Source organism: Plasmodium gaboni, chromosome 6 (genome assembly GCF_001602025.1).
Source record: "Plasmodium gaboni strain SY75 chromosome 6, whole genome shotgun sequence".
Classification (NCBI taxonomy): Eukaryota; Apicomplexa; class Aconoidasida; order Haemosporida; family Plasmodiidae; genus Plasmodium; species Plasmodium gaboni.
The window spans coordinates 583,743-599,373 of NC_031486.1; the positions used below are offsets into that span (position 1 = coordinate 583,743).

At 17.7% G+C, this 15,631-nt stretch overlaps 4 protein-coding genes across 4 annotated transcripts; 2 read left to right on the forward strand and 2 right to left on the reverse strand.

Annotated features, from left to right (window-relative positions):
• Positions 1-520: 520 nt before the first annotated feature.
• Positions 521-2,032, reverse strand: PGSY75_0616700 (putative ras GTPAse; the record flags this gene model as incomplete). Its single annotated transcript, XM_018784750.1, has 1 exon — positions 521-2,032. One exon carries the CDS (start codon positions 2,030-2,032, stop codon positions 521-523), a length of 1,512 nt encoding a protein of 503 aa, XP_018642804.1.
• Positions 2,033-4,689: 2,657 nt separating this feature from the next.
• Positions 4,690-6,255, forward strand: PGSY75_0616800 (putative malate:quinone oxidoreductase; the record flags this gene model as incomplete). Its single annotated transcript, XM_018784751.1, has 1 exon — positions 4,690-6,255. The coding sequence occupies one exon, from the start codon at positions 4,690-4,692 to the stop codon at positions 6,253-6,255; it is 1,566 nt and encodes a 521-aa protein (XP_018642805.1).
• Positions 6,256-7,777: 1,522 nt separating this feature from the next.
• On the forward strand, positions 7,778-11,707 carry PGSY75_0616900 (hypothetical protein; the record flags this gene model as incomplete). The annotated part of the gene is made up of 1 exon (XM_018784752.1): positions 7,778-11,707. One exon carries the CDS (start codon positions 7,778-7,780, stop codon positions 11,705-11,707), a length of 3,930 nt encoding a protein of 1,309 aa, XP_018642806.1.
• An 833-nt stretch (positions 11,708-12,540) lies between these two features.
• Positions 12,541-13,674, reverse strand: PGSY75_0617000 (putative mitochondrial import receptor subunit TOM40; the record flags this gene model as incomplete). The annotated part of the gene is made up of 1 exon (XM_018784753.1): positions 12,541-13,674. One exon carries the CDS (start codon positions 13,672-13,674, stop codon positions 12,541-12,543), a length of 1,134 nt encoding a protein of 377 aa, XP_018642807.1.
• Positions 13,675-15,631: the final 1,957 nt, after the last annotated feature.

Here is a 15,631-nt window from a genome sequence, read left to right on the forward strand (position 1 = left end):
AATAAGAGAGATCTTAAAAGTATATAACAAAAGGGGGCGGATGAGTTGCATCCCTTTAAATTAATAAAAATAAATAACACACACAAGTTACAAGTACACATAAAAAAAAATATATATATATATATATTTATGTATGTACTTTTTAAAAGTTAATTAAAAAAAAATTAAACTTTACAAATAAGGTTAAAAATTAAAAAGGGTGCAAAAAAAAAAATATATATATATATATATATTTACGTATATATTCATGTAACAAAAATATATATATATATATATATAATTTTATCATCTTATAAATAAACCATTAAAAAAATAAGTGATATATTTAAAGGATATTCATTTTAATTTATGTATATACATACTCAAAAAAAAAAAAAAAAAAATATATATATATACATACATAATATATATTATATATATATATATATATATATATATATATTTTTTTTTTTTTTTTTTTTATTTCCTTTATATTGGGTAAGCTTTCACATAATCCACTTTTCAATTTCCCAATGATTTGTTAACACATTTGAATGTTAAATTTTTTATTATAAACATTTTTAAGAAAGGTGACAAAATTTTCAATGTCAACCACACAATCGATAGAACTAGCCTTAATTTCTATAGCTTCAGTAATATGTTGTTCTAGTTTTTTCAGAATATGTTTTTTAATTTTTATATTATTTGAACTATCATATACAGCATCATTATTTATAAGATCAGGAAAAAAAAAATTATAAAGATAGGAAGTTCTAGGAGTTTTTACATAAGCTGGTTTTTCTTTTGCATTTTTTTTATCAATTTTTGTGGCAACACATGCTATTGGTATTTGACCGTTTAATATGTCTTCATTATATTTATAAGAACCTTTTTCTATATCTGAATTGTCATCAGAGAAAAAATCTTCTTCATCATCATTATTATAATTATCATAATTATCATTGTAAGTATTTTTATTTTTCCTTTTGTATGAATTTTTATGATAAAATGTATTATTCATTTCTTTACTATAATTATATTTATTATAAATATTTTTATCATATTCTAAATGTTCCTCATCTTGATCTTGTTCATAATTTTTTTTGTGATCTTTATTTTGATTTTCTTTGTTTTTGTTTTTGTTTTTGTTTTTCTTTTGTGTGTGAAAAAAGTTCCATAGAAAATTTTTTTTTTTTATTTCTCCACAAAAAACATCTGAAGGTGGTTTTGTATTTATATATAACTCATACAACCATTTAGCTAAATTATGATAAGATTTATTATTAGATGAATCATAAACTAGTAATATACCATCAACCTTTTCATAAAATATATTACGAATATATGAGTATGTTTGTATTCCTCCTATTTCTAAGAATTCTATCATATAAAAATTATTTATATCATTGGAGTGTGAGGAAAGATTAAGATCTGTATGATCATTGTTAATAGATATATGATTATTATAATCATATACAGTATTATTATAACATATATTATTTTTATTATTATTATCATAACACATATTATTTTTATTATTATTATCATAACACATATTATTATTACTATCTTCGTTTTTGTAATATATTTCTTTTATAGATTTTTTTTCCATATTTTTTATTATATTTAAAGGATTATTTTTTTTAAATTTATTATTGTATTCATTATTTCTCGACCATAATAAAGTATATATTTCAAATCCATATGTATATTTATGTCTCTCTTCAAAAATAAAATTGTTAGTATTCATTTTATTTTCAATAAATTGTAAAAAATTTTTTTTTGCCTGAAAAAATATATTTTCTACTACATTTTCGACATTATGTTTGGTACTTGTGTTACTAGCCAAATCTTTAGCACATACAAAATCATTCTTTTTCTTTTCTTCTTTTTTTTTCTTTTCCTCTTCCTCTTCTTCTTTTTCATCTAAATGTATAAAATAATCAAAGAAATCTATAGGATATAAATCATTAAAATTTTCACTTATTAATTTTAAAAAGGAACTTTTTCCTACTCCCAAGTCTCCTAACACTAGAATTTTAAAACTATCCATTTTATATATGGCCAAATGATAAAATAAAAATATAAAAATATATAATCAGAAATCTTGTAAATATGTTTATGTTTATGTTTGTGTTTATGTTTGTGTTTGTGTTTGTGTTTGTTTTTATGTTTATGTTTGTGCTTGGGAAGCTTCATAGCAGTTCTGTTTATGTCACTATGGAATATAAGAACTTATACATTCATATTGTTTTTTTATTTTATTTTTTACTTTTTTTAATTCATTAAATACGTGTATTTTAAATAACGTCCCTCGATATAACATTATGGTTTTTTCAAAAAACATAAAAAAAAAAATATATATATATATATATATATTTATTTATTCATTTATATTTGTGTATAAGTGTAAAATTACTTACACATTATAATTATGATACATTTAGAGGATACAATTATGTTATTTTTATTATATTAACAAAATAAAAATAACATATATATAATGAATATACACAATCATTATATACATAACACAATGTATATAGAACTGTTATTTTATTGTTATATATATATATATATATATTTTTTTTTTTTTTTTTTTTGGTTTAGAATTATATTAAAAACTTATGTTTTATAAGATATAGGTTAATATTTAATATATGGTAAGACATATATATGAAATGGACTTTTATTTATTTATTTTATATATATATTACATATATATTTTAATATTTTTATATGATTAACACCCATGCTTTGACATATATTTTATTTTTTATTTTTTTTTTTCTTATGAACACGTATGTTTTGGAAGTAAGGAATAATTTCAAAGAATTAATGGAAAAAAAAAAAAAAAAATATGCGTAGTAATATAATAATATATATATATATATATATATATTTGATGGAAAATATAATAAGGTATAATTATTATATAAACTTCATTACAATATTAATATAGCATTTCTACTACTTGTGTTATTTTTTTTTCATATGATTGTAAATATATAGATATAATAGTAATAAATTTAATATGTATATATTAAAATTAAGGAAAATAAAAAAAAATATATATATATATTATAAACTATTTATATATACAAAATTTAATATGTAAAATAATTCTGTAGAAGGTCCTTTGATAAGATTAAATATATATATATAATTATAATAATATTACAAATATATATATATATATAATAATTGTTACATCTTTTTATATACATTATAATATTATTGTAAGTATATATATATATATATATATATATATATATAATATTTAATATATAATATATTATATTTATGTGCAAATGTTTTGTTTGTTTTAAGGAAAATAAATAAAAAAAATAAAAATAATATAATATAAAATAAAATAGTTAATATAAATATAAGGAACCACATATATATATATATATATATATATATATATATAATATTTAATATATAATATATTATATTTATGTGCGAATGTTTTGTTTGTTTTAAGGAAAATAAATAAAAAAAATAAAAATAATATAATATAAAATAAAATAGTTAATATAAATATAAGGAACCACATATATATTATATCTATATATTAGTCATATATTTTACATACGAAATAATTACAACATATATTTATCTTGTTTTATATAATAAAGCAGGTAAAAACAAAACATTGAAAAAAAGTAAATTATATATAGCCTAAGGGTTAATGTAAACTATATACACTAAGAAGTAGTAATATATATAAATCTTATATATAAAAGAAAATATTTATCTTGAATTTTTTTTTTTTTGTTAAATATATAAAAAAATAGATGACATAAAAAAAGGAAAACCAGTAAATATGATATATATATTATATTATATATATATGCATACATACTTTTTTTTTTTGTGTATTCTTGTAAATTTTATATAGGTAAAAATAAAAAGATAACCATTCCATTATAAACATTTTTTTTTTTAATATCTATATATATTTTTATATAAACATATTTATATATTTTTAATATAAAATATACTTTCATATTTATAATTTTTCTTATGAAAATTTAATAATGTTTGTATATCATAATTTTTGAAGGCACACACTAATATATTTAATATATATTTTTTGTTTGTTTACACAATTAAGGAAAATTTTTTTTTTTTTTTCCCTTAAATTAAAAAATAAATGTATATGTATTTTTTTGAGTTGGCTTATAATTTTATTATTTTATAAACATATACATAAAATATATTATGTATATATATATATATATATTATTAGAGGGAATATAAGGAAAATATGATAATAATATCAAAATAATGTAATGTTAATGAATAAAAGTTATATATACATATATATGTATATATATATATAAAGTAATATAAAAGATTATAAAATTTAATGTGCTTTTCCAAAAAATACAAATTAGAAAAATAATTAAAACGTTTTTATACATATATGAATAAATGTTATATTTGATAATATATATATATATATATATATATATATTTATATTTATATATTTAAGGTGTAATACATTTGAACACACTTATAATTTTTAAAATATTTTATACATTATACATACATAAAATACTATATATATATATATATATTTATTTATTTATTTATTCATTTATTCATTGTGAGATTCTTCACTCTGTGTAAGAAGAATACACTTGATGATAAGGCATTAGTAGAAAAATAAAATAAAAAAAGTTAATAAAAAAAAGAATAAAATGATATGTGTTAAAAATATTTTGAAAAGATATAAAAATAGTCCCATAAACGAAATAAGTAATAACAGGAAATATTATGAAGGGTCAGTTATAAGAAGTATAAATTTTAGTACATCAAATTATGGAAATAATGAAAAAAAAGAAAATGATATTGAAAAGAATAAGAATGTATCTATAAATCTTAATGAAAGTAATTTTTTACAAAATGAAATATATGATACAGTTGTTATAGGAGGAGGAGTAACAGGTACTGCTTTGTTTTTTTTATTATCTAAATTTACTAATTTAAAAAAGCTAGCTATAATTGAAAGAAGAGATAATTTTGCTTTAGTAGCATCACATGGAAAAAATAATAGTCAAACAATTCATTGTGGTGATATTGAAACAAATTATTCTTTTGAAAAAGCTAAATTTATAAAAAGATATGCTGATATGTTAAGAAATTATTTAACACATATACCTAAAGAAAAAAAAGATAGCATATCAAGTGTTACACAAAAAATGGTTTTAGGTGTAGGTGAAAAGGAATGTCAGTTCTTAGAAGAAAGATATCCTGTATTTAGACAATTATTTAATTCGATGAAATTATATAATAAAGATGATATACATGAGGTAGAACCACGCGTTGCTTTAAAAGATTCTCATACATTAAGAGAAGAACAATTATCAGCATTATATATGCCTCCAGAATTAACTACATGTGATTATCAAAAATTATCGGAGAGTTTTATTGAATCTGCACGTATAGTACCAGATAAAACTATATCTATAAATTTATTAACAGAAGTAATTAATATTGAAGAAGTTAATGATAGTTTATATAAAATACATACAAACAAAGGAATAATTAATTCACGTTTTGTTGTTGTATGTGCATGTGGACATTCATTGATGATTGCACAAAAAATGAATTATGGATTAGAATATAGTTGTATGCCTGTAGCTGGAAGTTTTTATTTTACTGATAATATTTTAAAGGGTAAAGTATATACTATTCAAAATCCAGCTTTGCCATTTGCAGCTGTACATGGAGATCCTGATATTATAGAAAAAGGAAAAACCAGATTTGGACCGACAGCTTTACCTTTACCCTTATTAGAAAGAGATAATATAAAAACCTTATTGGATTTTTTAAAAGTATGGAATCCAGATCTAAGTTTATTTCAAGTATATTATAATTTATTTAAAGATATGACAATGTTAAAATATGTAGCACGTAACGTTTTATTTGAAATCCCAGTTTTAAATAAATATTTATTTTTAAAAGATGTTAAAAAAATTATTCCATCATTAACCATAAAAGACTTAACATATTGTGTTGGTTATGGAGGTGTTCGACCACAACTCATAAATAAAAAAAGTAAAAAATTAATACTTGGAGAGGGAAAAATTGACCCAGGAAAAAATATTATATTCAACATTACACCTTCACCTGGAGCAACCACCTGTTTAGGTAATGGTGAATTTGATATGAACACAATATGTGAAAGACTGAACGCAAAAGTTAATAAAAATGATGTAAAAAAATATTTATATGAAGGCGATTACCCCGTCAATTATTTATGAGCAATAACAAAAAATAATGAAAAATATAAATAAATAAATATATATATATATATATTTCATATGTGCCACTTATTCATTTATTATTATTTTTTTTTATGTGTTGTCTTTCAAAATCTCCTATTTGTATATAATATCAGAAAGGGTTTTATCTGAAGATTTATCTGAAGAATGGATTAATTTGCCTATTAATATATATTTATTTTATTTTTAATCTAAAAAAAATTGTTGTTGATTTTTTAATATTTTATATCACACAGTTTAATTATAATGTTAAAAAAATATGTACATATGTAAAAATATATATATATATGTTCCAATTCATGTGCTTATTTTAATTTTTTTGTTTTTTTTATTAAAAAAAAAAAAAATGATATATATATAAATAAATATATATATATATATATCACATAAAAATATTATATATATATACACTATGTTTTTCTTTTTTTTTATATTCTTTTTATTTTTAATGTATTTTTTTAATACCTTTCAACTTTATTTATATAATATTATATATATAAATCATATTTGTTTTATTTTAGACTTTATTATTAATAATTCAATGTGACATTATATAAAAGAACAATTAAAATTTAACATTTTTAAATAATATACTTATAAGAAAATATATAAATATTTGAAGAATTATCGTATTGAATATATTTCTTCCTTTAACTTTGTCTTACATATAAAGCGACTAGGAAAAGAGTAGTAAATCTTTTCACTACAAAAATAATATAAACTATATATAATATATATATATATATTAATTTAATTAATTTCTTTTCATTAAAAAGGAAGGGTTCAATCTAAAAATATATTATCAAATGGGTACTTTATCATTCCGAAGAATTATAAGTTTATATATTAACATATCTTAATATTTTTTCTTTATTGTTTTTTTAATGATAGCATGAGAAAATGTTGTAAAAAATATAATGATAAAATTTTTTTTTTATTAATTCCCAATTAAAAAATATATATATATATATATATATATGTGCTTAATTTATATATAATTATAATAGGTATGATAAAATATATTATACATATATATATAATTATATTTTTCTCTTTTTGACCTACAAAAATACTGTAACAAATTATTTATAATAATTTATTTCAAGTAAAAAATGTTGTGGGGAAAAAAATGAAAATATATATATATATATAATATATAATAAAGGAAAATAATTAAATAATTTCATTTGTAACTATAAAAAGAGTATAAATATATTATATCCTTCATATAAATTTTCATGTTAATCTTTTTATATTTAATAACATGTTACATTGAATTATAAATAAATAAATAAATATATATATATATATATTTATTTTTATTTTGTAATTATTTACAATATTTAACAACTAAGTGAGATTGTTAAATGTAGATATGAAAAATATTCATATAAGTTACTCTTAATAAAGAATACAAAAAAAAAATATATATAAAACATTATATATATATATATATATATATATATATATATGTATATGTTAAGTTTTATGGTTTGATAATATGTTTAGCAAGAGAAAAATAATTAAAAAAAATATAAAAAAGAATTTTGAAGATAATGATGAAGATGAGAAAATTGATAAACATAATCCCCGTACGAATTATAACAATGAAAAGGAAATTATAAATACTCATGATGATATTTATCAATTAAGATTTGATGCAACTAATGAAGATAATAATGTTACTTCTTCAGCTAGCGAAAATGTAAAAAATAATTGCCTGAACATGAAAGAAAAAGAAGAAGAAGAAAAAAAAAATTTACCGAATGGACAAAATGAATCTGGTTTAACTTGTACATTTATTCAATCAAATGATGAAAAAAAGAAGGAAGAGAAGATTAATAAAAAGAAAAGCAATAAGATGAGTTGTATTGAAAGAAAAAAGAATGAAGAAGAAAAAAGAGTAAATAAAATGAATACAAGTTTTCATATATATAGTGAAGATGATAGTAGTGATAGTTACATAACATTAAAAAAAAAAAAAAAAAAAAAAAAATCATCAAATGTGAAGATATTTAAGGAGGAAAATAACAAAATTGATAATATTCATAATAATAATTACAACAATTCTGATAATATTTTTAAAGAAAATAACTCATCAGATAATGAATCATTTAATAATAATTATGCACATAAAAATTTATCTATATACACTTGTATACAAGGTGAAAAACATATATATAATAAAGATCATATGAAAATGAAAAAAGATAAAAATTTATCATATAATAATGATAATATTAAAAAAAAAGAAATATATTTAAGTGAAGACAATTATACAAATTATGGAGATCATACTAGTGATAATGATGAAGAAAATTATAATAAGGATATTCTTTATCATGATACAAAAATTTATGAGAACCATTCTTCATCATATAAATTAAAACAAAGAAATGTTTCGTCATATGAAGTAGATAACGATAATTCAAATAATGACAACGAACAAGTGGTAAGTTTATATAGTGACAAGTCAGGTGTCCTAACAAAAGATTTAAAAGAAAAAAAACAAATTTTTAATAATATTGAAGATGTGTTTATTATTGATGATAAGAGTGATAATTATCAATCGATAAATATAAATTTAGAAGATGAATATGATGATAAAGATAATGATGAAGAAAAAAAATTAATTGAAAGAATAAAATTGAAAAAAAATATATTAAGGAAGAAAAAAGAAATTATTAATAATAATATTAATAATAATAATAATAATATGTTTTCAGATGATGATTATGATGATAATTTTCTTTTTCCTATGGGAAAGAATAATTCCTTTTTTCAAAAAAAAAAAAAAAATGTTACATATGAAGATGATTTAGATATAGATGATATGTATAATTATGAAACAATTAGCGAAATGAAAAATCGGATTTTAATCAAAAAAAATAGAAATGAAGAAATAAAAAATTTATATGAAGAAAGAAATATTGAAGAAAACGTTGTAGATACAAATGATTTTAATATAGATAATAATTATGAAGATTATGATTTGTATGAAGATGAAAAAATTAATCAAATTGTTGATAATAAAATGTTAGTAGAATTGAAAAAACAAAATGAATTTTTATCTGATTCACAAAGAAAAGAAGAAGAAGAAAAAGAAGAAGAAGAAGAGGAAGAAAAAGAAAGAGACAAACATATACATTTTAAAGAAGATAATATAAATGTGTATTTAAAAAATAAAAACAATGTAATGAAAAAAGAAGAACATGTTAAAAATAAAGAATATAATGATGAAGATTTATTTTCTTTATCAAGGGAAAAGGATAAAGAATTATACAGTTTAGATAATAATAATTATTACAATGATAAAAATAAATTATTATTTGAAAAGATTCAAAATGCTTATAAATACAAAGGTGTATGTAATTTAGAAATAATAAAAATGTATGAATATATACAGAATTTATTTAGTGAATATAAAAATAAAATTCAAGAGTCTAATGAAATAAAACAATTAGAAAATAATAATCAAGTCGAATATAATAAATACGAAATTATATGTAAAAAAGGAAAAAAAGAAATAATTATATGTCGTGTTTTTCTACAATATTTACAAATATTAATAAATCTTATATGTGAAAAATATGAACATGTTGAGGATGCATTAAAAGGGTTATATAATTTAGAAAGCACATTTCATATAATATATCATAATTTGAAATTATATATATATAAAGAATATTATGAAAAGTATAAATTAACATTTATAAATGATTATATTTTTAATTCAAAATATTATAAAAATTTGAAGGAAAAGAAAAAATATATCCAATTACAATATCTTATAGATAATAATATTATACAAAATAATGGATTAAATGATAATGTTACAAATATTAATGAATATAATATATTAAATGAAATATGTGATGTTAGAAATATGAACAATTCAGAATTTTATTATATGTTTGATGGTTTTTCAAGTAATTATTCAACTGATACGCTATCATCATCATCACCATCACCATCACCATCATCATCGTTATCGTTAGAAAATGATCTTAATGATGATAATAAAAATTTCATACAAAGGAAAGAAAATAAAGATATATCAAAAAATGATATATTAAAAAAAAATTTAGATAAACAGAAATATTATCAAACATTAAAAATGAAAGATTTAAAGAAGAAATTTTTATTTTCCATTAATAATATTTTTAAAAATGTAAATATGTATTTTTTTAATTTTAAAAATGTTATAAAATATTTTGGTTTATTAAAATTATATAATTACCATTTTTATGTGAATAATGAATGCGCATCATATTTTGATGATGTTTTGTTTTTTTTTGTGAAGTGTGAATTATTATATTGGGACCCCTTATATCAATTTTTTATGAGTAAAAAGAAAAAGAAAAGAATATTGAATTATTTTGATGAGGATATAAATAGTTTTATTAGTATGAAAAACAAAAATGAATCAAATAAAAACAACTTAAATATTTTAGATAGTAATAAAATGGACAATAATAATATTAATCATTTTAATATAAATAAGGATAATAAGAAATTTTTTTCTTTATATTGTTCTTCTCCACCTTATGATCATGATAATAAAAATATATATAATAATACAAACGAAAGAACTATAGAATATGACATTGACATGTCAGGTTCCAGTTCAAGTAGCAACTTTTCATTGTCATATACTAGTTGTTCATGTAATGAAGACAATTTGAATGATAAAAATATATTTGATGCAGAGGAGGAAAACGTTAAAAAAATATCTGTTAATATTTTTAAAAATAAAATATTTAAGAAGAAAAAATATAAATTAAGAAAAACGTTTTTTCACAACCCTAGTATAAAATCATTCGAGTGGTATACATTTATGGATGAGTTGATATTAATATATAATAATATTGAAGAAGAAAAAGATATTTTAAGAAAATTATATGACAACATATTTAACAAAAAAATATATGAATTAATTAATGTGTGGAATCCTTTATCATTGAAACAAAGTTTTCATTTATCTATAATTATAAATGAATTTATTTTATATAATGATAATATAGATGAATTAACTGATAAAATAAAAGATAAGATACAAACATATATAACAACATTTTTACAATGTTATAAAAACATAACTAGCCAAAAGAAAAAAAATATTTTTTTAATGAGATGTTTCAAATTTTTGAAAAGTTTGAAAAATATTATACAATTATTATATAATGAAGAATTATATGATATAGTAAAAAGTGTATTTAATAATTATGTTTTACCTAATTGTGATGATGGAAATAAATTACACAATTTGATTGTATTAAAAATAATTCAAGTAATACATTCATTGAATAATATTCCAAAGGAGGATAGTTTTTTTTGTAAGACAAATGAAATTATGAGTAAAATATATGATTGTTTGAAGACTGGTTATTTTGATATGTTGAAGGTGGAAAATGGATGTATGATAAAATAAAAAGTTAGAATATTACAACAACAAGGATATGTAATATTGTGAATAATATGTTTATATTTATAATTTTTTTAATTTAATATATTTTATTCTATTTATTTTTTTTTTTGTTTATTTATTATTTAATTTTTTTTTTTTTTTTTATAACATAATTGATCCGACATATTTTTTTTACATAAAAATATGGATTTCATATATGTTTCAATATAAAGACTTTATATATATATATATATATATATATATATATATTTTTATTTATCAAATGAAAGTTTCATGTATTAAAAATGAATTATATTTTTTTTTTTTTGAAATGATTTTCCAAAGCAATTGTTTTTTAAGAGTATAGACAAGTGAAAAAAAAAAAAATAACAAAATGAATAAATGAAAAAATAAAAAATAGAAAAATTTATAAATATACATATATAATAATCATTCATTTGATTATTAGAAGCTTATATAAAGAATTAATTATTTAAAGGTATATACATATACATATATATATATATATATATATATATATATATATCTTAAGAAAAAGAAAGGAAGATACACAAAAATATATACATATACATATATATATATATATATATATATATATATATATATTTCAAAATTACAAATTTGTGATCTTGGTATCAATGCCTTTAAAAGGTATTACATATTTATAGGTATAAAATATATATGAACAATTTAAATCTATATAATATATATAAATATAAAAATATATTTATATAATGCATATTATACCTTAACAATAATATATATATATATATATATATATATATATATATTTTTATATTTACACATACATATATAACATATTTGAGTCTATATTTTTACGATGCTGGTTGTGTTTGCTCTTGTGAAGGCGATATGTGCATCATGAATCCAAACTTATAATCATTATTCAAATAATCTATATATCCACTAACACCAAAACCTGAATAGTCTTGAGTGAATACGGATATTTTTCCACTGGTGTCAATAGAACCTTGTACTTTTGCATGTCTGAAAGAATAATCCCACCCAAGTCTCATAGCTGATTCTTTTGTTTGTGGTGTAATTTCTAATTCTGTTCCTAATGATAAACGGTCTGATATTTTTTTAGCATATTGTATTTTATATAAATGAGTTTGGTTTAACATAAACTCTGGTGATTTAAAGTTTGGTTGTCTAACAATTTGCATGGTTAGAACATTATTTTTATGATTATATCTTAAACCAAAGGATCCTATGGAAGCACAATTGGATGCAATATATGTTAAATCAACACCTGCTTGTAATTTTTTTGTTAATAATTGTGTATATGAAGTATTAAATATCCATGCTCCTTGCCATATACTTTTAAAATTATAAGTATATAATGGTTTATTTACTTCTAATGACATTTCATACATATTTCTTGTATCACTTTTTGCATATGTATTAAAATTTAATTTACAATCAATGCTATTATTTATTTTTTTACAAAATCTACCATTCACACTACCATCTATATTTATTCGACTTATCATTAATAAGCTATTATCAGAATTTGTAAAATTAGCTCCAAATTGATAAAGGTAACCAACTTCTCTTAATGTTGTTCCTAGAAATAATGTATGTGTCGACTGTAAAAATTTATTTACATTTTTATCTACTTCAAAACGAAAACCATCAAAATTATCTTGTGTTGTTATAAATTTATATTCTTTATTTAAATTTTCAAATAATAAAGCATTAGGAGCATCAAATGAATTTCCATATCCTATTAAATTCTGTTCTTTTAACTTATCTTCTTCACTAGTTTTTAATTTATCATCTTTATTTTCATTCAACGTACTTTTATTTAACATTTCATTGTCAACTTCACTCTTTCTTTTTAAACCATCTTCATTCGGATTTTTAAAAGCATCAAAAAAGGAATTATTTTCTGTATGTACTACATTTTGTCTGCATAACAATTTTTTAAAAATGTTGGTTATCTCCATGCTATATCTATTTTATTGTATCTGAATCATGTAAATTTATAAATGTATAAAATAATATATGTATATATATGTATATATATGTATATGTAATATATATATATATATATATATATATATATATATTTATTTATTTATTATGTATATATTATTTTTTTCTCCTATACATTTTTTATGCTTAAGGTTAACCCAAATTACACTTTCATATGTAATTCTCCTATACAAAAAATGTCAACCCTTTTTTTTTTTTTTTCCTTTTTTAAATAAAAAAAAATATGTATATAGTTTTATATAGAACACACATAAAAAAAATATATATATTTTACAAATAAATATAAATTATTATTATATTTATCTATTAACAATATATATATATATATATATATATATATATATATATATATATATAATTACAAATTAATAAATAACATAATATATTATATATATAATTATTTTAATTATTATTTAAAATATTATTTAAAATATTAAAATTCCATTTGTAGAAATTTTACACTTTCATATAATAATAATAATTATAAATTTGTGTTGTAACAAAATGTATGAGATTCATGTAGAATTATATACATACATATATATAGAGAGAGTGATTTACTTTTTCCACATCTTTTAAAATTATATAAAATTTAAAAACAAATAAAAAATAATTATCTTTTAAATAAAAATTATATTGTTAAAAAGAAATTTTAAGCTTAGGTGTTCATAAAGTACAATAAAAAAATAAGAATAAATAAATAAATCTATACATATAATATAATAAAGGATTTGCTTTTTTTTTTTTTTTTTTTTTTTTTAAATTATACGCATAAATATAATAATATATAACATAGTAGAAAAATCCATATATATTTTTAAGTATGCTATAAAAAAATCAATATATATATATATATATATAATACATAATATATATATATATATATATATATATATATATATATATATATATCATTAACATATTATATACAATTATTTGTAAGAGAATTCTTTTACTTTTTTTTTTTTTTTTCTCCAAGGCCCCAATTTTTCATATATACATATTATATATATTATATTAAATGGGTGGGAAAATTTTTTTTTTTTTTTTTTTTTTTACCCATATTAATATAGTACATATAGAAATAAAATATACCTTATAAATATTGATGTTATTTAATATATATATATATATATTAAAATATATAATAAGTTATAAAAAAAAAAAATATATATATGTATATATATTATATATATACATATAGAAAAAATTTTGATGTTTTTTTAAATGAATATATTTTATATTTATTTATTTTTTAAAGTATGAAGTATATATATTTATAATAATAATATTCTTATTATTATTATTTTTATATTTGTAGAAAAATATCTTTCATTTTTTTAAGTATATCAAAATTTTAAAATATACACCTCTGTATAAAAATATAACATTATTATTGTGCTACAATTATAAAATGTAGTGTTAATTTATTTTTTTAGTAGTAATATATATATTACAATATATATATATATTATATATATATGTTATTTTATTTTTGTATATATTAAATAACATATTAGAATTTTTTTTTTTTTTCTTTTTAGTATAATCCCCTACATAACATATATTCTTATGTTTTAAACAAAAATAATATGTGTAGTGGTTAATTTTTATTTTATATAGAAACCTATACTTATATTTTTTTTTTTCGTTTAATAAAAAAGAAAAATATGTTAACATATTTATAATATATAGTATAATATACATATACTAATATATGAGAATGTATTTTAAAAAATAAGACTTTTTCGAACATTAATTAATTTTATGATACGAAAAAAAAGAAGACATAAAAGGGGAAAAAAAAAAAAAAAAAAAAAAAAAAAAAAAAAAAAAATATAAATATAAAAAAAAAAAAAAAAAAAATTATTTAAAAAAAAATTAAATTTTAAAAAAAAAAAAAAAAAA